This window comes from Abrus precatorius, unplaced genomic scaffold, assembly GCF_003935025.1.
Source record: "Abrus precatorius isolate BTA unplaced genomic scaffold, Abrus_2018 Scaffold10, whole genome shotgun sequence".
Lineage (NCBI taxonomy): Eukaryota > Viridiplantae > Streptophyta > Magnoliopsida > Fabales > Fabaceae > Abrus > Abrus precatorius.
In genome coordinates, this window is record NW_020874292.1 from 8,274,522 (window position 1) to 8,298,368 (window position 23,847).

At 28.0% G+C, this 23,847-nt stretch overlaps 1 protein-coding gene across 4 annotated transcripts; it reads left to right on the forward strand.

Annotated features, from left to right (window-relative positions):
- Positions 1-4,161: 4,161 nt before the first annotated feature.
- Positions 4,162-16,176, forward strand: LOC113869664 (probable protein phosphatase 2C 76). Of its 4 annotated transcripts, none has more exons than XM_027506128.1 (8): positions 4,162-4,466; positions 5,548-5,675; positions 7,190-7,288; positions 7,530-7,688; positions 8,823-8,909; positions 9,472-9,563; positions 14,803-14,877; positions 15,635-16,176. In XM_027506128.1, the coding sequence occupies exons 1-8, from the start codon at positions 4,222-4,224 to the stop codon at positions 15,737-15,739; spliced, it is 990 nt and encodes a 329-aa protein (XP_027361929.1). In that variant the 5' UTR covers positions 4,162-4,221; the 3' UTR covers positions 15,740-16,176. The 4 variants fall into 4 exon arrangements, with proteins under 4 accessions (XP_027361929.1, XP_027361921.1, XP_027361913.1 ...); XM_027506120.1 differs by having other exon boundaries at positions 15,682-16,175; XM_027506112.1 differs by having other exon boundaries at positions 5,545-5,675; positions 15,682-16,089.
- Positions 16,177-23,847: the final 7,671 nt, after the last annotated feature.

Here is a 23,847-nt window from a genome sequence, read left to right on the forward strand (position 1 = left end):
TTTTATACATTTTATATAATTTTTTATTGTTAATCAATATATATTTTGTATTTAAATATTTATATATTTTTATTTGTTTATATAAATCAATATATGGTTATCTCTTCGATATCTTTTAATTAATTATTGAATAAAATTTTAAAGTAGATGATTTAATTTAAGTAATTGAAAAACTGAAAAAAAACTGAATGTAAGTAATTTAAATTAGAAAGATTAAAATATACATATGTTGAAGTATAGAAACTAAAAATGCAAAAAGTTTTTTAAGTTTCAAAACAGTCAAATTTTATTTATGACATTGAATTTGAATTTTCAACCAAATTTTTAAGGAAAAGAAGTAAATGATCTTGCACAGCAGAATTTACCATAATAATGAGATTTTGGATAGATCTCTTGTGACATACAGGTTGTGGACAGAGATATGTGGTTGGCACATTCAAAAGTAAGCCACACCACTGCTTGGCGCACTTTCACTTGAGATTTGAGGATTGGAACTATGCCACCAAAGAAACAAATAGGCAATAGGTAATGCAAATGAATGATTGAATATATTATTTAAGCACTCACTAGGATTCATGTGGCAAACCATCCAATGAGTTAGCTCACTAATTGATGACATATCCTACTCAAATGCACCATACTCATCCAACCCAACATTTGATGCCATTTTCATACACCAATCATGACTGGAACAAGACCAATGTCAAATAAAGTTATTGCAAATGCTTTTTACTCCCCTAAAGCTTTAAATATAGACAATAAAATATAATAAAGATTATTAATTTTTTAAATTATTTTTATAATTTATTTCATAATGTCAATTATTAAATTTTTAATCAATGATTATTATTATACTGGTCAACTCTAATAACTAATTTAACATTAACCTATGTAAGTTAGAACTAAAAAAACTCACGGAATTAAAAAGTTTAGCGCGTAACAAGCTCACAGGGCAAAAAATTTATTAAGTTAAGTGGATTAAGACTAACTTACGAGCTAATTATTTTTAAAAGCATTATTATAATTTATTAAAAATATTTATTTTATGTAAGATTTTTTATTATAAACTTATAGACAAATAAAATAACTTAAAAATTAGATGAAAAATAAGAAAATTTGTATAATATTAAATATTTAGAATGAATTATTATTATTAAATAACATATAATAATTTATTATCAAATTAAGTTATATATTTATCTAATTTTTATTTTTATTATTAAATTATAGTAACATTTTTATTCATATAATTTTATAATATTTTTTAACACGTTATTTTATAATTTTATTTAAGTATTAATTATAAAAATTTTATTTATTAATATTTTATATTATTTTTATTTATTCTATAAAATTATTTCAGAAATATTATATGTTTAATAAATATTTTTAAAGTCACAGTAGATATAAAATTAAACACAAAAAGTAATGCTAGCTAAATTTGTTAAGTCATATGTCATTATCAAAATATTCAAAAATAAAATATAACACCGTTATTATAAAAATTATAGATATATGATACTTAATATTAACAAATTTATTTTATTAAGGAAAAAATTTATTGACTGTTTTCAACAACCATTAATAAGGAAGCACGAGAGATGAATAACAAACGATTTGAAATAGGTCAATAGGTGTAAGAAATTTTTTGGAAAAAGTAATTATTTTCATAGAAGGAAAATTTATAACAACAATTGTAAAAAACTATAAAGAGTAAAAGACAAAAAAAAAAGTGAATGACATGTTGTGGAAGTGTGATAGGGACAAAAAATATAATGTATAATCTGCTTATCATTATATTTATCATTTATTTACTACTAGTAGCGATTTGGAGCTGAGTCTAATATAAGTTTTACGCAAGATTTAGAAGGTAGTAATATTTGTTTGGCATCTATTGCTTAATACAATTCTAATGTGAAAGAATTTGATCAAGCGTAGATTGACGATTCCCTCGTAAGTTTGTGAGTTGTGTGATACTAAAAATGAGGACACGTTGCATTATTTTTTGCATTGCAGTGTCTTCATTAAACTATAGTATATAGTGTTTAAATGATTTAGTGTTAATTTATGCTTACCTAGAGATTTACATGAGTTGTAATGATATAGTTTATAGTAGTATGGATAATTTGGTTTCAACGAAATATCTTCAATAGAAGTGTGTTAAATGTTAATAAAATATTTGATTCTATTAAATATTGTTCTTAGAAATGGCTTGCATAACTTTTAGAAAAATTGATTGTATATGTGAATTAGATTAATAATCCTTAACATGTATTGTTAATTTCTTTTAGAATTATAACAAGTTAGAATATCTCTTATACTCTAAATTTATTATTAATAAAATATTGATGATTAGTAAATATATATATATATTTATTGATGTATATAAGTTTAAAAACTTAGCAAAAATAAATTATTGTTTGCAAATTTAAATTTTACCTCATCTTAATTTGATAAAATTTATTTTTAAAGTAAAATAATTTAATTTGATATAAATTTTTATATTTAAAATATAATTTTAATAAAATTTAAATAAAATATTTTAAATAAAATATTTTAATAAAAATTATAAACAAATACATATGTCTTTTAATAAAAAAAATAACACAATAATTATTAATTACCTTTTAAAAGATGTAGGCTAACTCATCTTTAACCTTGACCCTAATCACTATTAAGACCTACTAACAAAGTAAGCTCATTATATTAATTAATAATTTTAAGAAATATTTCTAATCAAAATTTGTATAATTTTTTAATGCAAAACACTAATTTAAATTTTTTTATATCATTGTAAGATATAATAAGAAAAAAAATATTTTTTAAAATTTATATTTTTATGAATTAGGATATTTTATTTATAATAATATTTATAATCTTATCATTCTTGAAAATCATGTTTATACATCTAAATTTTATTTCAAATTATAAGTAAGCAAAATCTTTTAAAGCAAAATAATCAAAGATTAAAATTTTAAAGCATGTCAAATTTATTAAACTAAATTTTAAAATAAAAAGAATCATATATTATTATTATAAAATTAAAAGTGTTTAACTTAATAACTTAATTTTTGGTTTATTAACGTGTATCTAAGAACCAGCACTATAAAACTTGGATAGATTATTAACAGTTTAAATATTGAGTTAATGTACCAGTTTGAGCGGAGTTTAAGAATATTGCCAAGGAGACATGATGCAAATTTATATATGATAAAAATATAAAGAATAACAAAATATCATAAAGTTTAAGCTCTTAATAACAATAAAAATATATATTTTTAATTAAAAAAACTACTTTTATTTCTTACTATATGCTTTTAGACACATATTCAAAAATTAGTTAACTTTTAATACAAACAAAAAAATTAATTAAATAATTAAAAAATTGACAATAATTATTACTTTAGCATGAAAAAAAAAAATATTACTAACATACTAACATACTTTTTGTTATTTTTAAAAATAAAAAATTTATATAAAATTCACTCTTAATTTAATAATATTTATTTCTAGTTTAATAAATTTTTATACTTATATATATATTTTAAATTTAATTAATAAATTAAAATGTATTAAAAATATTTTTTAACACTTTAAAATAAATAATTTTATATAACAGATTTAATTATTATTAATTTAAATCGTTAAAAAATACATATAAAAAATATCAATCAAACGCATAAATTATAACCATTGATATTAAAATAAATTAGTTAATCGTCTGCAAAATGCACATGCATGCACGTGTAATGTATTAGATATTTTATGTTAAATAATATATATTTTAATAATTAAAAATAAATTTTATAAATTTTTAAAAAATATATAATAAAATTATTTTTAATATCTTTTTTAAAATATTTTAATTTACATAATATATAAAATAATAAGAAATTTTTATAAATATAAGCAAAAAATAAATTTTTTTACATAAAATAAATAATAATTTTTATTTTTAAAATTTAAAATAAAATTAATAAAAAAATAAATGTTTTTAATAGGAAAACTGAATCCCATACTAAATCGGTGTTTTAGAAGTGAGTATATACAACTGATTTATCGGCGGCCCCATTTGTTTCCTTTACCGAGTTAATAATTATTATTTAGAATTTTGGGTGTATGAATTTACGGTATGTGTATTTATTTATGTTATGATATGATTGTGGGAGATCTGGCAGTGACACTAACACTGCCACTGCCACACGGTTACAGTTCAATTAGATGGTATGCGGCGGTGATGTGAGGTCTATGGTTCTTCAACTCGGAATTGCGATTCGATTTGGAACCTTCAACAAAGGCCTCTCACTTCAACAACATCTCAATTGCATCCGCATTCCAAGCATCGCTCATTTTCCGAATCGTGGATTCAAGACCATCACAAGAGTAATGGATGACAACTCTTCTATGCCGCGTGTAGCAACCCCTGTGCTCGATATCATGGGTTTTCCCAGTGGTGCCTGGAAAAGGTTAATAATATAATGTTTTGATTTTATTTTGTGTTTGCGATGAATTTGATAAGTGTGTCTACAATGCTTTCCATCCTCATTCATTTGATTGAATTTATACTATGTGTTAGGGTTCGCCTAGTTTGTAAGATTTTTTTTTTTTTTTAAGAATAAAAGATATTGTTTTTGCAACTATTGATTATCCAGGAATGCTGAGTATAATTTGCTCTTGTTAGGGCATTGTAAGAAAAATTATATTTTAACTTATTTTTAATGCATGTTGGTGAAAAAAAAAATGAAAATTTATGGGTGAGTATTGTCCCTCAAAGTCCCACATTGGACACATGTTGAGGCCGATGGTAGTTTATAAACACCCAAGGCGAAGTAAAGGAATGTTTTAATATTATGCTAGAGTGTTTGCTGTTACTACATTACCATATTTGACTTTTGATGGCAATATCAACTGGAGTTTGCAAATGCAGTTTTAATTAAGAGGAGGATGCATCATGGTTGGTCAATGCTAAGACTTGTTGAAATTAACATGCTGATTTTTTATTTTTTTATTGTATCTTTGTGCACACAAAATTATACTGAAGCAACATGCAATAGCTATGGCAGATAATAATTTTTGTTAGAAGATCTTCAACTACTTTTGGTGGCAACCAGTGTTGATTTGGTTCTTGAAGTTTGCTTGTAAATGATTTAGTTCCTGAGCCTGTCAACTTCATGACAAATTAGTCTTTCCTTCACGAAGTTGACCAAATTCAAGGACTAAATTGTTACAAATTAACAAAGCTAAATTGGGGACTATACTCCATACTTGCATACTTTTATGGATCAAATCAACAGAAGTTGCCACTCATTGGGACAAATCTTTATATTTACTATATTTATTTCTAGTTTTTTTGACATTCCTAAGCTGAATTCAGCTTTATTTATCCAGAATAATTCCAATGGATGTCAAATTTTACTATGGCTTACTTAGAAAAGTATGAATTTAATGAATAATTGCATTTGCTTGAGTGATTGGATTTGTATTATACTTTTTTCCTGTCTATCTTGTGATCAATTGTGCTTATTTCATCCTATTTTCAATTGGCAGCGAAGATGGAAGACTTAGCTGTGGATATTCAAGTTTTAGGGGGAAGAGAGTGACCATGGAGGATTTCTATGATATAAAGACATCAAAGATAGACGGTCGATTGGTGAGCTTATTTGGAATATTTGATGGTAAGACTTTCAAGCTTCGTCACTTCCTTGGGAGAGATAATTCTTTCCCCTTCTCCATACAATACAAGGGAAAAAGGTGTTGTACAGAGGATTTCTTTAATTATTGGCTATCCATGTTGTGTAAGCCTCCATGAATGAAATATTTTCATGATATGCAAAAAGACACAATAGCAGGCCAACGGAATAACCTTAAAAATTCAGGAAAGCATTTAACATGAGCTTGAATCAAATGGTTTATTGTTTACATTTCCAATATGACTAACTGCAACTAATTATTTTGTTTCTTGCCCTAAGCAGAGTAAAAAAGGAGAAAAATGAAACAATCCAGTTATGTTTCTGGCATCTAATGTCATTTCTAAAATGCTTCATCGGTTATATATGTTAGGCTGTTTGTAGTTTGTGGTTGTCATGTTTTGAGATAAACTTGGTATTCATGTGCCTACCATACAAAGCCTGAGCAGAAAAGGTTGGAGTTATACTCTAAAAGTTGTTATCCACTGTCTAACCTCCATCAAGGAAAAAAAAAAAAGGAAACTATAAAAGTGAAGAGGGAATAAATATGAAAAGAAATGCAAATAACCTGCTTCAATTTTATTTTTTGGCAAATAACCCTCCTCTTCATCTAACCTTATGGAAAATAACAATTTTTAAGTTTGGAATTTCTTCACTTGAACTTTTAACATGCTGAAAATAACCCTTACCATACAAAATTTCAAATGTATTTATTCTAACTGAAAATGCAATTGCTATGAATTGCATTTAAGGACATTTTAAAAGAATTGGATCAGAAAAGATAGAAAGAATGAAGTATTCATTGCAGAACGCCAATATCCCAGCAGATACCAATATGATATTCTACTACGTTAGGGCAGAAGGAATACAAGTGTTAACCTGGATGCTTGAGTGACCTGGGCTCTCCTAACCCTTCAATCGGTTTTCTCTCCCAAAAAGATACTTCATTCTAGTTTCTCTCTTATTTTTATGCAGTTCCTCCCTCGCCAGTTACAACCTCCCCTCTTACTAAGTAACCATCAATAAATTCTATAACAATGAATCATATTCTGTTACACTGAGTTAAGACCGCCTTAGGTCTGATTCCCTGTTCCTTGTTCTATTTCTCCTATTATAGACTGTAGTTACTGGAGGTTTATAACATTTCCTTGAGATGCAAACTTCTTGAATCAAGTTTCACCAAGCACTCAACTCAATTGACCTCTTCTCCTTACATTTATTTTCCATTTTTTAGTGAATGGAGAGAACCGAATGTAAAATGTTTGAAGCTTAAGCAGTTTGATTTCTTAAATTGAATGTTGACGCTAACAGGTGTCATTGACTAACAGTGAAGTCGATGTTTATAATTTAGCAAAATGAACAGAAAGGAGAAAATATGATATCAGATATTAGCTGCTATTTAGGGTGCGTGTTTATCTGTTCATAAATGCCATTGATCATACATGATCATATGTTCTGTTGTCTTGGTAGATGTCAAAATAAATTCTTAAAATTCCATACAGGTCATGGTGGTTCTCGTGCTGCTGAGTATTTAAAGGAGCATCTATTTGATAATCTCCTGAAGCATCCAAAGTTTTTGAAGGATACTAAATCTGCCATAAGTGCGTTTGTGTTCTCGCATGCTCACCTTCCAAGTTTGACTTCTTGTAATATTGAAGATGTGTCACTATTTTCCATTAGTTTATACTTTCCTGTCAGATCCAACATCATTGGAACTGTTTGAGTGTGAATTGTTGGTCCCATATTTTTTTAGGGCCTTGGGGCTGGGTTCCTGTGTGCCGTGTGGGGATTCTTTTCATTTCCACCATATATGCAATTATAGTAACTTCAGTAAGCTTGCAGGTGAAACATATCAGCAGACTGATGCCGACTTTCTGGATTATGAAAAAGATACTTTCCGGGACGATGGTTCCACAGCTTCAACAGCAGTTTTGGTTGATAACCATCTTTATGTTGCTAATGTCGGAGATTCTAGAACTATAATATCAAAAGCAGGAAAAGGTAATATTTAGATTACCTACTGTATTTTGATTTCTTCACATTTCAATTGTTGTCTAGTTTTTACAAGCATTTCCTTGCCTGCAGATAGGGTTTCTTGTATGATTATATGCAAGGTTGACACATTGGTTATCTAGGCCTAAAGTGAATTCTAGGATGAAGCATTCAAAAAAATATATTAAAATTTTAATTGAAATTTATCTTTCAAGATTTTTGAAATGCAAAATTACTTATTTAACTACATAATCAATTTCATTTAAAAATTCATTTTCAATCTTTAATAAAGTCAATTCATTTAATCTTCTAGAGACTCCTTTGATTTTAGATAAGAATTTCTTAATTTTTATTTTGAAAAAAAAAATTCTGATAAAGCACAGTTGCTGTGTGAAATTTATGAGTAATATATACTTTTAAAGAATCAAGTCTTCCACTATTGAGAGATCCACTATTGCTGAGTTTCCTACTTTTTCTCAGATACTACGTTGCTATGCTATTGAAAAGGACAAACAAAATGTTGAGAGGTTAAGGAGATTGGGTGAAAGTCATTTGTCATCGTCTTAATTAGAATTCGAATGTTTAGAATGCCAATAGAAAGCTTGATAAAATTTTGGAGTTTACCATTTAAAATGTTCAATAATAGAAAATGTATATTTTAATTGGATTTGAAAGTAAGATAAAGATATAAATAAAATAGTTGCTAATAAAGAGATAAACTGATAAAATGAAAAACCTATTTTAAGTAAAAAATCATCACTTTAAATATTACCTATTAACTAATTTATAACTTATTTATTGTAAGAAGAGAATATTGATAATAAGTAATTTTTTGTGGGCCTAGCTAACCCTGATTATATGATTAATTTTTTTATGAATTTTGTTAACTTCAGTCTTCAGGGTTGAGTTAAGCATCCATAAATAGAAAATTTTTATGCAAAAAGTACACAGTTACTGTATTAAAGTTATAAAAGTGCAATAAATACTTCTTTTTTTAATAAAATTTTATTATTATTAGCTGCTTATCATCAATTTTAAGGATTGAGGTTAACAAAATTATTTTTTTATTTACTTTTATTTGAATGCATTTTGAGAATTAGTTTATGTAGGGACTTCTTAAACTCTTCCTTTCCTTTTTGACAGCAATTGCTCTCTCTGAGGATCATAAGCCTAATAGGAGTGATGAGCGGAAGAGAATAGAGAATGCTGGCGGTGTTGTCATGTGGGCAGGTGACACATGATATTCAAGCATAGAAACTACTGCTTTAGATGGTTCGACTGTTGATAATATGCTTTTGGCACATTTTGGTGCAAGATATGATAGGGATGGTTCAGATTTTGATGGGCTTTCCATCAGATTATCTTTGGACAAAGTTGAGATTTGAAGTAATTTTGTGGTGACATTGGAAATTTTATGCAGGTTTTTGTTGACATAATAATATGTATGGAATAGTATGTCCTGGCTGATTGATGTGTTTTGAATATACTTCTGTGGAAATCTTGAAGCAAAAAGTTTAAACTACATTGGTAAATGTGTTAGTGGCTTACATGTCTACTACATGTTAAATGTTTTAGATACAAATTAGTAGTTGAAGTAGGTGTACAGCATATTGACATTTAATTGATGTATGCAGGTAGCATCTGTGTTCCCAACTTATAGTAGATTGGAATAACAACATGCTTCATATCTTCACCTTAAAATATTCCAGCCATCCAAGGGATGGAATTTGATGAAGAAATGGAATGATTTGCCCAGGGAAGATATATTCACAGGTGTTTATTTGCTGATCAGGTACTTGGAGGGTTGGAGGGGTGCTAGCAATGTCTCGTGCTTTTGGCAATCGTATGCTGAAGCCGTTTGTCGTAGCAGAACCGGAGATCCAGGTGATCATTGATTTACCTTTCGAATCTCAATGTTATCTAATCTATTAATTGCTTGGACGGCCCAAGCTAGTCATCATTTTCCCTGCATGGATGCCTAATCCTAACGATGAATGTGTCTAGCATAGCCAGAAACTATTAACTTTCTAGCTTTTCTGGGGGAATACCCTAGATAAACATTTCATATTTGAACATTTATTGAGAGAGTGGCATATCATAAGTTTGAGGGGGCCATCGTGATAATGTATTGACGGCTCCATAATTCATATATAATTTCTAATCTTTAACACCAATTTAAAAAATGTGTATTCAAGTTACACTACTAGAAAATTCGAAAATATAGACAGATTTTTTCACTATTATAGACGAATTTTAGCATTGCAGACGGCTACAGTCTGTCTATAATCTGCGCGTCGGTAAATAATTACAGATGAATTTTTAAATCTGTCTGTACTACAGACAGAAAAATCCGTCTGTAATTCATTTATGAAATTTCAAAAAAATTGTTTTATTTTTTATAAATATAATTATTTCTCGTTATTCCTAATTATCACAATTTATAAACATAATAAAAACTACAAAATTATATATTTAAAATTAAAATTTATTTATAAAATATAAAATTAAAATTTCATTACAAAGAAAGAAATAAACATATAAAAAAATAATATAAAAATAAAATAATATTTTATATCACTAATAATCGGCGTGATTATCTTCCGAAAAAGTATCGCCATCAGTAGAAGAGGAGTCAGAAGAGGAAGATGTGTAGAGGTACTTGCTCTCATGAGCTCAAAGTATGCATGCATCTGCTGCATATGCATATGCTGTGTTGCATCTATTGCTGCACCTCCTTGTGCATTCTCGATGTCACTTTCTTCTTTATCTTCTTCTCCATTTTTTTTGCCCACTTCTTCTTCCATGCACTTTCCTTGCTCTTCCACATCTCTTCATTTTGCTTCTGCAGTTCTTCATTGAAGGCATGGACTTGAGTGCGGACCATATCTTCCACTTCCTCAGGTACAAGAGAAAGAGCATCTCCGGTAACAGATGCAGGGGACATAGAGTCTGCAAAGTGATTCCCCATGCCGTAAATGCGGCCTTTATAAAGGCCACCCACCATCTCTGACCATGTAGTATCATGGTCAACTGACTCTGGATATTGAGAAGATGTCTCCTCAAGCCTTTGAACATAGTTATCCTATAATTCAATGATATATTAGTCTTGAATACTATATAATAAACCATTAATAATAATATATAGTGTCAATAAGGATAACTTACATATGTGGCCTAAAATCGTGTATCAAGCCACAAGGTTTTGTCTCCCTTGCGAGTATGTGTCTCCTTGAACACCTCTCCATGTGTAGGTGGTCTCTTCAGTGACTTTTCTTGCAATTTCAATTAAATCACCGTCTCACTCATCAATTATAGATTGAATAAAAAATTTTAAAAGAAAATTAAAAATTACATACTAAGTTCGCTTTAGTGCCAACCAAAGTCGTAGAACTATCAGTATGCAATGATCCTCTTTTTAAGGATACCTTGTTTGTCTTGTTCTTTACGGAAAGATTTTTAAATTCATCTAATACTCCTGCAAGACATAAAGGAAGTTGGGTGCTATCCAATCAGCATATGATGGATCCTAACGGGTTTCAGTGTACATCTGTCTTAGTCGCTTTGCAGTGCGACTCTTCTATGCCTTGAAAATCATCTTTTCATCCTGGGAGAATGGAGAAGTTGCTCTATATAAATACAATTTCATTAGAAGAATTACAAGAAACAATATCTAATTACACTTAGCTGGAATTAATTAACTATTATTACCTTCCAATCTTTGAATCATTCCATCTTTGTATCCTTAGACACCTTTGCAAAACTTGTGTAAAGTGCATCAAACAATTATTATAACTTGTTTAAAAAAAATAGAATTATTATTCATATTTTAAATTTAACTTACCAAGTAGACACATCCCATCTTAAAGTTGGAAGCGATCTAGATGATGCCTGAGTTTGTGATGATTGTTGTCCACTTATATGAATATTTTCTTATATTTATTTACACTTAATAAAATAAATTTCTAATGTAAATTTTGGTAGAATCTCTCCTAATATATGAATATTTTCATATATTTGTTTACACTTAATATAACAAATTTCTAATATAAATTTTGGCAGAATTTCCCCTAGTATATGAATATTTTTCTATATTTGTTTACATTTAATACAACAAAATTCTAATGTAAATTTCGGCCAAAATCTTCCCTAATATATTAATATTTCCTTACATTTGTTTACACGTACTTAATATAAAAATCTAAATTTTCTTTACACATAATCTATATATTATGTAATAATCTATTAATCAATGCATAAAAAACATACACATTACAATCCTAAACCGTTCTAGAGCACATCTTCTTATAACTCTACAACATGTATATTCTACAAACTCCACAAACAAAAACAATCCAACAGTACACAATAATTAGGTTCGGAGAAGGACCTTTACGCCCTTCCCCCAGTCATACAATTTTCCATCCTACAACTCTATCTTAGAAATTTTAAGTTTCTAAAATACATCAAAAATAAAAAAACTAAACCGATTAGAAGTTAGAGTATCGTACCAGGAACACAATGATGCAAATTAAATGGATGCTCCAATCACTCGCAAAGGCCAAAAAATTGAAGCTCCTTGAGAGAGAGACAAAGAGAGGCGAGAGAGAGACAAAGAGAGGTGAGAGAGAGAGAGATTTATGAAAAATGAGGAAAGGGAAGGGAGAGGCGTGGATTTATGAGTTTCAGACATTACTGACAGAAAAATAATTTGTCTGTAAATGGTTTAATGAAATGGTGCGTTTTAAAGATCTAGTTACAGATAGATTTTTCTGTTTGTAAATTCGTCAAGTCCATTTACGGATGAAAAAATCTGTCTGTAACTCCCGCTCCAAATTTCTCTCCCTTATTCAAATTACAGACGAAAAAATTTGTCTGTAATTCCTGTCTATATTGTTTCGCACCAAATGGCGGGCAAACTATAGACGAATATTATAGACAGATAAAAATCCATCGGTAATACAGACGGATTTATAGATAGATTTTTCAGAAAAAAAAAAAAAAAAAAATCACAAATCCGTCTGTATTACATAAGCGTTTTTCTAGTAGTGTTATGGAGTAGGTAAGTATACAAAACTAATAAGAAAAAAATGCATTAGCAGGTGATTAAAAAAGCTTCTTTTTTTTTTTTTAATCATATCCACTATTAACTGTAAAATTAAAAATGCATAGCCCGAAAATATGAACTGGACAATCATAGTTAAAAAGAGTCAGCAAAGTACTTTTTATGCAAATATAATGCGGGGTTTAGTCTGGGAATTTTGCAATTTGGAAGTGAGAGTAAGGAGCAGGCGAGAATAACCGAGCTAACGAGAGAAGGGATAAAAATAATGCATGTAAGTCACTGTTTACGAGTTATTCAGTTCTAGCGTGCAAGCTGTGAAGCACCATTATCAACGACATGTAAAATTATTTGGCCACCATTTTATTAGTGGCCAGCTGAAGTTAGTGAGCTGTTCATTGGTCTATAACAAGGAAAATACCAATTAGTATCCCTAGATATTGGTTTAGAAAGTAAACATATAATCTTTTAAAAAATTTGTATTATATAAAAAATATTTAATCTTACCTTTTTAAGTAGAAACATTTAATAAGGTATAATTGATACTCTTTAATAAATACCTTCAAGGTAGTGATTAGCAAGACTTTATTTCTAAGGATCTAGCATATGTGTGAGCTTAATCTTCTTAATTGAATTTTTAAGGATAAGATTTAAGTTCAATTCTCGAAATACTTTTAGTGCTATTTTATAAATAAGATTATAATTTTGTTTTGATAAAAAAAATTTAATATTTAAGGTTGTTACAAGTTACTAAAATAAAACACTAGTTTTAATTGAAAAATATCACAAAGAAGGAAGACATTTTATTTTTAAATTAAAGAATCATATAATATTTATAAAAGTAAATAAAAAATTAATACTTGAGTTTACAATGATCTATCATTTTATAACTTCAATTAAAAAATTATGAAATTAAAGTATCTTAATTAGAAATAAAAAGTTGTCTTCCATTTAAGCATGGAAACAGGCTAGGTCAGGCTTATAGCATAATTATTGGACCTAAGTATGATTTGTTACCTATTAAAAGTCTTATTTTTTGTTGTTTGACATAATCTAAAACTTATTAACAAAGTAAAAAATTTCTTAATAGGTCATTAAGCTTAGGCCAGTAAACAGGCTTAAATAAGCTTAAGCCAACAAACACGCAATAAACAAACCTTTAAATAATAATTTTTGAATAATATATATATATATATACACAAGTTGACCTGTTAGGTTTAATAGGTTTTGTAAACAGTTCAAATTTGACCTACTTATTTAAACGAATCTTAAAAAAAATTAAACCTTATTTGTTTATTAAAGTGGTCAAGCCAAGTGCAGGTCCTGTTAAGCTGCCTGACATGTTTCTATCTCTACTTCTATTTCTTTTCCTTCTAAAATCTAATGCCCCAAAACATAGTTTGAGAAACTGGATTTAAGTTTTGATCTTGTTTTAATGGTCTACTGGCTTTAGTTCGGGCTAATACTGGCTTATGTGTGAGTTTAATTCTTTTAACTGAATTGTGTTAATGGTGTAATGTTTTAGCATGGACTAGGCTAGTACTTGGGCATGTTTGATTCAACCTTGTTTTGGAGAAATAACCCAGTTTTTTCTCATTTCCCGAAGGAACTTCTGAGGAAAAAAAAGATTGTTTCCTAAAGAAAAAAATACTTCAAACATCTTAAAGCTGCCGATTGAATACGTTAACATTTAATACAAGTGTATATAAATAAAACGTTTGTTTTGGAGCCAAGAGATTGTTTTGTCATGCAAGAACAAGCATCAAAAACATTTCTGTGGCAGCCATGCCCCTAACACGCAAATTGATACATGTTTGTCTTCCGCAGCTTCTTCTGTGTTTCCCATTGTAACAAAAAAAAAAAACCAGATTACGTTATCTTTCTTCGTTTGTTGATCTATAGGCCTTTCTTAACCCGATGAATACTGTTGGTGGAGCCACTTCCATGATATGGATCACCTTTTTGGCTCTCAGCAAGAAAGAAAAAAGGATCATCTTTGTTCAATTAACGGATGCATTTTAAAGTCGGTTTGACAATCTAATTTATTTCCTCATTTATGGTCAGGACCAGGAGATAGATGAAGAAACTGAGCTGCTTGTTCTTGCAAGTGATGGACTCTGGGATGTAGTACCAAATGACGTAAGATTCTTCTTCCGTCTTAGCCATGCACTTCCTTGTTGCATTCACATGTAATATTCATTCTAATCAGGCAGGAGTAGATTATCATCAGTAACATATAACCGGTAAAATAAACAAGAAAAATAATGAGCTTGAAAATGCATTTGTTCTTCAGGCCATATATCACCAAGGATGGCGTTCAAAGCGAAGTGAATTGCCTAATAGCATTGGTTGGCATATAAGATGGGAGAGGAAAGAAACAGAAAAGTAAATTATCTAGTCCTCCACATTGGATAAGTCATGGATTTTAGTTTCAAAATTTTAAAAACCATTTATTAATTCTTGGTTTTTTTAAAAAAATATTTTACCATTTTTATTTTATTTTCTATTACTATTTTGCATTAAAAAAAGTTAAAGTGAACGCCATCTTTTAAAGTTAAGAATTAATAAAAGAAAATGAAAATCTCGAAGTAAAATGCATACACAAATCTCGAAGACTTAGGGGGGTTGGGAATCTGCTGGGGAATTTTCTGCTCATTGACTTTAGCTACTTTAAGCTTACGTCGTGTACTACATACGGAATTTATGATTCTGTCTTGTCATCCTCCAACCTTGTTCACTTTAATTGATATGGGTAACGGCGTATGTAAGTTACCGATACCGTGAATGAATGAATATGAAACACGAAGTAATCAAAATATTCTTGGACCCATTATCACAATGTTTGGAGTGATAATTTTGTAATATTTTATTCTCTAATCCTCTCGTCTTTGTGTAGATTGTTCTCTTTGATACTTTGGATATTGTCATCCTTTGTTTGTTCAGGATGCTGTTTCTCTTGTCCGAACAGAAGAGGAGGCGGAGACAGCTGCTCGTAAGTTAACAGAAGCGGCATTTACCCGTGGCAGTGCAGATAACATAACTTGCATTGTGGTGCGTTTCAATCATGAAAAAGCATACCCAGTTAATTCTGACAAAGCAGATCCAGCTAGTAGTAGCCAGCATGAATAGACAATGAAATCATCGCGCATGTGTCACATTTATTCACTGTTCAGGGCAATGTTGAATGAGCACACTGAGCTCTGCTGCACATGCGCCATGGATGGATAACAGTGCACGCCAACAAGTGATTTGTTTATTCGTTAGTTTTGTAATGTAAAGTCGCTCTTGTTTCGTGACCGTGGATGGATGGATGGATTCATGGTCTTCCCAAAGCCAAAACTAACAATATTTCCCCATGAATTAGTTTACGGCTTGGAAATGCCTCAGTTTGGTATTTTTGTTTTTCTCTAATAAATGCAAAGTGCATCTTTTTGGGTGATTAGAGTGCCTAGCAATTTGATTAGTGACTTTATGCCCCAAGTACATTAATAGAAGAATTTAAAAGTAATTCTATATATATAAAAAAAGATATTTAATAAATTTTTTTAACGTATATGTAAGAATATATAATAAAAAAATTAATAAATAATAATTTTTTATTAAAATTTATAACATTCAAAGTTATTAATATAATATATTAAATTTTGTGATATATTATAATGTTTTAATAAAAAATTATATACAGATTTTTATTGTGTCACGTTAAAAGATTAAATTTATTATTATCAGTTTATTTGAGTCGCAATCAAAATTTATTTATTGAATTTTTAGTAATTGTTTTAAAGAGACTTGTTATTAAGATTTGAAATTTTAAAAGAAGGGTTTTACTATAATATTCTCTTACTCATCATTTTAATAATTTTTTAAAATTTTATGAAGTATTAAATGAAAAATTAATTATTTTAAAATATAATTTTTTAATAATTTATTTTAATAATAAAGAAGATATATAAAAAATTAGAAAATTTAGAATTATACTTGAACCAATTAATGAGTTTCAAACGAGTTATAATAAATGGAATTTTTTTCTTAATCTGACATTTTTCTTGTTAATAAAAATAGTTAATTTAAAATGGACCGATGATATTCAAGAAAAATGTTAATATATATTTATATTTTATAATTATACCTAATAATGTGAACAAATACGCTGAAGAATATTGGGAAACCTAAAAGAAAGTTGAATTGTGTTTTTTGGAGCTTCTTTTTAACAATTTCTTTTTTAAAAAATGTTTTTAAAGACAAGCATTTAAGAGTAGTTAGAGAAGATTCACAGACCATCTAAGGCTTTTATTTTCTTGCGAGCTATCATCCGAAACTTCACGTGATGTCTTAAATGCAACCTTTAATTAAAAATATTTGAAAAACCTTGTTAAAAAAAATGCATGGTAATCTTAGGTTATATGGAACATTAAAATGGAATGAGAGAAGGGTACAAAATATTTGAGTTTTATTTATTAATTTCAACTCTAATGACGGAGTTTAAATATTTTTAAAAAATTATCAAAAAAATGTATTTATAATAGTAAAATATAAAATAATAATTATTTTTAAAATAAAAATTTATAAGTATTAGTTGTTTAAAAACTGATGTTAATATTTTTTCAATCTTCATCACTATTCACCCTGCATTCACACGAGGAATATGTTCAATTCTCAACAAATTAGTTAGGATTTTTACTAATTAGATAGTCTAAAAAATAAAAATAATAATAACTTTACATCTTAAATATTATTCCACACTTCTGTTTATACTTAAAACTAAGTGTGTTTTTTTTTCTCAAAAAAGTTTCTTCAAACTTTTCACATTCCCAGTAAATAATGAATTAACAAATAAAAATTTTGATGCTATCAAAAATATTTTTCTGAAAAGAACCGATGATAATGACACTCTAATAATATTCTCTCAAGTGTAAAGAGATACATAATGTTTACAAGTAAATTGGAAAAATAAAACGAAGATAATGATTATTGTGGTTACTATTCAAGTTTATTTGTATATCTATGTTTTTATTTATTTATTTTGTTACAAAAGAAAATAATAGAAGAGGCTAAGGCCTAGCAAAGGAAATGCCCCAGGCAAATGAAGTTGTTTAGGAGGAAGTTTGAGAACAAGCATTTTGTGAGGAAAAGTACTCCCATCCTTACTAAAATATCATTATCAGTATAAAAATTGTCCTATCTCAAAGTATGCTTTAAAGAGATCATCCAATCTTTATGCAACATATTCTTGATTTTTTGCAACACCATACTTATGAAAATAAGTTGAATCACCTCTGATGAGATTAAGAAGCTCCATACTATCAGTCCAACGTTGAATGTTTCTGTGGCCTTCACTCCAAGGTAATTACAACCCACGTTACAATCTTATAAGTTTCACGTTAATAATTGTGAGCGGATAAACTCGATCTAATACATTCTTTTAACATAATTTAAATTATTGATTAAAATTTATTAAATACTACAAAATAAAATGAAGAGAGTGCATTATTAAAATAACAATAAGATTCATATAGTTTTTAATAAATTTTAATTAATAATTAAGAGAATAAAAAATATTTTTTAATATTAAAATGTTATATTAAAGAGTTTGTTGGAAGCAATTTTTCTTCTTTATGAAACCAATAAAGGCAAGAAATCCACAAATCCAATTTCCATGACAGCATCTAAGAGAGCACCAGAATTAGCCCTCCCTAGGTTGCCAGTGACAGTACTGCCATCCACATTTAAAGCAACCGTTCCATCTATTGGAACTTAACCAGCTAATTAACTTTTTAGGCACAAAAGAGCTACTAGTTTCTCCACTGAGATGCAGAATATCACACTGCAATTGATTGATAACCTGATGATGTTGTGAGCACTATTATTTTTACCATATATTAAATATAAGAGATTTTCGATCCAACCAAATACCAAATTTAGAGGTGTTATGCATGATTCAAGGTGTTCTATATCTGTGTCTCCATAGAAGGTGAATGTTGCAGAATGTCTATGGAAAAAAAGAAGACCATTCTATTCATGCATTAAATGCATAGATACATAGAAAACGGGCTCTTTTTTCACAGCAAGTTGCTTCATCTATCATTCAAGCAACTTTGCATGGATTTGATGTACTTGTGTGAGTGTCTTTTTTTTTTCTTCTTGTGCAAGCTTATGGTATTATAGTTAACAAAGTCTTTCTTTTGTTTTATTATTTTAGTGTCCTATTGCATTAATTGCTCAAAAATATCTATTGTGTTAGATCTGTCCTTGATTTAGACTTGTACAACCAATTTTTACTTTTCTTTTAAAAGATTTATTCAAATGTCACAAAAGCTCAACAACAAAGTTAGGTCTAGATGAGCCCCCTTCCTATCGTCTTAAGCCTTGGTCTTCATACCTCAAATTAACTTTTAGACGTTGTACTTTAAGCTTATACTCATTTGATTTTGCATAATTAGCAAGTTTATTAATTCAATAATTCGTTTACCAAATCATTTGAATGTTATCAAAATAATCCGAACTTTGAGTGCTAAAGACATCAGAAGTTTGAAATTTAACATATGTCATAGACTTAAATTTGTTGAGGTTTATTTCTATAAATTTTGTGAATAGAAATGATCAGCATTGCTTCATTAACCATTAAATATTCATTTAAATTTATAACGGTAAGTAAAATAAAATTACAAACAATCTAATGAGCAATGTTGCATGTCTAAAATAACCATCCTTCCTTCTAGCATCTACTTATCTACTTAGACTTCAGTGTGCTTTGATTACTGTCATGCTCATTTTGTTTTATTATAACAATTTGTTTGTACTAAATAATATATAATAGATTTCTCAAAGAAAGCAGTTTGCTCGACAAAGTTAAAATCCTAGGGTGGGGCATTGAGACATAATACAAGGAGTAATTATTAGATAGTTCAAGATTATGTAATTTCAGATAATCACATTGTGTTACATATTAATATTTTTTATAAATTATATAATTTATATACATAATATAATACGATTGATTGAGAATAGTCTCTTTCCATGTTATACAAATTTTTTTAGTACATGAGTTGCATTCAAAGAGGGTGGTGGGGGGGTTGATATTTTCAAGTGTCAATTAATAGGGCTATTAATTGTATGGTTTAACTATGGTCATGTTAATTAGTACTTTTGAATGTCTAATAAAGTAGTGTTTCATATTACTTCTGATTTTTTTTATAAAAAATAAAAGACTAAATTTTTATAACTAAGGAAAGTGATTAAGTCATTTATATTTTTTATAAATATAAACTTTATTTTAAAAATATCTATGATATTAAATATTATAGTTAATAATTTATATCATTAATGATACTAATAAAATAAAAGTATAAAAGAAATTTAACAATTAATGCTTCTTGAATCTATTATTTATTTCTTATAATAAAGATTAAAAAAATACTTTATTTTGTTTATTATAAAAAAGATTGGAGGAGGTAATACTTAATAAACATGCTTAAAAGATAAAATATGAGTTTTAACTTTTTATTTTAGAACGTTTTAAAAATAGAACAAAAGAATTCATAAGGTTTAAAGATGGTATATTTTGGTCCCAGGATAAATTCGAGGAGAATGAAACAAAATATGATGTTTTATTCCATTCTATCCATAGTCAATTGTCTTAAGGATGATAATGCTAAGGTTTGTATCCCTCGAATGCTTGTGTAGTTCTTTTCTTGGGCTTGGGCCCCGCATTTTATCGAGACAAAAAATGCAATAACAAATATTAAACCATTGAAAAGTAAAAATAGATGGAGACCATTTTTTACACCGCTTATTTTCTACTAGTTACATTACGTTTTTTTATTTATAATTTAATTTTAGAAATATGTTTAATAAATTCTAGAACTTATATTTTATAAGTTATTTATAAATTACTTCTAAAAATTAATTTTTAGATATAATTTTTTATTTATAAAACATAATAAAAAATCTTACGTTTAAGAGTAAAAAACTCATTTATAAAGCGACCAATTTAATATATTAAGGTTTTAAACCGCTAATAATTAAGATTTTTGGATAGCTTATTTATAGGTGAACGACAAATATATTAGGCAGAAGGTCTATTTGTTTATTAGACTTCATTTCTTATAATGGAAAAATGGCGTACTAATAGCTAACGGGGTGTTCAAACAATGATTTAATTTCATGTAAATTATACGAACGGAAAATAAAAAATAATTTTTTAATTAAATCAGTTTTTGTTTGAATTTTAAAATTTAATTAAATCAAATTAAATGTATACTTATATATACAATTAAATCAAATTATATATATATATATATATATATATATATATATATAGAATTTATTGATAATAGATATCAAACTTACACACTAATATTATTTAATAATTATTTATAAAATATGAGATTAACTAATTTAACTATTAATTTAAAATATTTTATTTATTATATAAAAAATTATTAAATACTTCATTGTATTATTTTATTTTAATAAATGATATAATTTTTAAAATATAAATAAATATTAAATTTTAAATAATATATTTATAAATGACTAAAATAATTTAATTATTTTATATTATTTCTCTTCCTCTCCAACTTCCTTCCCATCGCCCACTTCCAAACTCACCACCATCCCACATATGCCTCTCCACATTCTACAACGTTATCGTAAAAGGATCCTTCACTCAAAATGACCAACTCCCCTGTTACCCTTGCTATGATGAAGGGTTGAGGAACAAGAGAAAAGTTTTTTTTTTTTTTGGTAAATATGTAAAATATATTTAATTATTTTTTTACAAATATTTATTTTAAATAATATATTATGTGGCATACCACGTGACAGTATTGAGTAAACTTTTTGCCTATCAACTTAATACTTAATAGAGGAGAATTGATGACAGAGATTAAATTTTAACTTTTTAATATTTTAAAACTAAATTCTAACAAAAATTTTTATAGAGATTTATTACAAAATATGCTAACTTTATAGGGATTAAAAATACAACTAAGCCAAATAATAATAAAATAAATTAGATATATATATTTAAGTTAGATTTTAGGCTTAATTATATTTTAGTCCCTATAAATATTGAACATTTTGTTATAAATTCTTATAAAAATTTTTGTTAGGATTTAGTTTCTAAAGAGTTAAGCAATTATGATTTAATTTTTGTTGTCAACTCTCTTATGTTAAGTGCTGACCTGACTGACGAAGAGCCAGTTCAGCACTCCCATGTGGCACCACATGACATGTAATGTTATTTTATTTTTTTATTATTTAAAATTAATATTTAAAAATAAGTCTTTAAATATATTTTATATAATTACAATGAAGTTTCTTTCTCCTTTCCCGTTTCCTTTCCCTCTCCCTTCTCTATTACCCTTAGCCCACCCACCCCTTCCCTCTTTTTTTTTTTTCCCCCAAAGTTTCCTTACTAAAGCATAAAATCATCAACACTTTTTCATTTTACATTGCATTAAACTCTTTCTCTCTCCATTCCATATTCAAATCATTCATTTTAAAACTTTGTACACGTTTTAAAGTAATTTTCCATTACCCAATATAGAACATTTATACAACCCTTCAATATCTAAAACACAAACAAAATTTTAATAAGAAAAAGTGAAAAACGAGTTGGAAATAGAGATGCAAGTTAGAGGCAAGAGAGGAGTTAGGTGTGGGGTAGAGGAAGGACTGAGAGTAGGATAATAGGAAAGGAGTTGGAGTGGAAGAAAGGAGAGGAGGTGAAGGCGTGGGAAATGAGAAAGGGAGGGAGAGGAGATGGGGTGGTGCGGATGGGAGGAATGAAAAGGGAGTGGGGGAGAGAGGTGATGCAAATAGAGTAGGAGCATGGGTGTTGGAGAGAGAGGGATGTGGGGTAGGAGGAAGGGAAAGTAGTGGTGCAAATGTGGGTGTTGGAGGGAGAAGAGTATGTGAAAAGGATAGTGCGAATGGGAGAATGAGAAGGAGTAGGAGAGGAGAGTGGTGGGGATAAGGGAATGAAAATGGATGGAGTGAGGGTGTTGGAGAGAGAGGGGTGTGAAGAAGAGGAAGGGGTGGTGCGAGTAAGGAATGGAAAGGGGTGGAGGAGGGGGTGAAAGTATAAGTATTGGAGGAAGAAGGGATGTGGGAAAAGAAAGGAAGTGAGAGTGGAGGAAAAGGGAGGGGGTGTGGGGGGAAGAGGGAGAAGGGGAGGGAGTGGAGGTGGAAGAAAGAGAAAAAACTTTTATGCAATTATATAAAATAGGTTTAGAGACTTATTTATAATTTTTAATTTTAAATAATAAAAAAAACAATATGGTATCACATGAAGTGTTGAGCTCAATATTAAGAGAATTAACAGTAAGGACTAAATTTTAATTTCTTAATTTTATAGGAACTAAATTACAAAAACTAATTCCTAACAAAAAAATTTACAATGACTTATCACAAAATATTAAATATTTATAGAGATAAAAAATTATAAATAAACCTATATTTTAAAAATATGGAAAAGTTATAGCATATTTTAGATCTTAAAAGTAAAAACTTTAACACCAAATAATAGTCCAACATTGACAACAAATAATTGTCATCATAGCCTTGCAACTTCAAAATCAATACCCAAAGCATCACTAACTTACATAAATAAATATTAGATCTACTAAACTATTTCAAATGACAACATAGAAAATATAATATTTTTCAAGAAGCAAATATATAACAAATAAGAAAGCTAATATCATCAACATGAAAAGAAAACACAATTTACATTATCTCTCTTCACTTTTTTATGAATATTTTTTAACTATTTTTCTATAGCAAATTTTTAGTAAAAATTTCAATAAAAACACAAATAAGTAATCACATATTACATATTCATAATTCAAAGTACATATTCCTTCACAATAAAGAGGCCTAAAAATATGCTTGTGCACTTTAAAAACATAAAACATAGAGGTAAGATCTACATAGTTAAAAGGTAAAATAACATTGTTTTTAATTATCTTGATATTTAAATTTATCACTTAATATGATATATCAATATTTTGATAATATGTGTTGACATACTAAAGTGATTGATAAAGATAATAGTCAAAGACTAATATTTTATTATTTAAATAAAATATTATCTATTATAAGTTA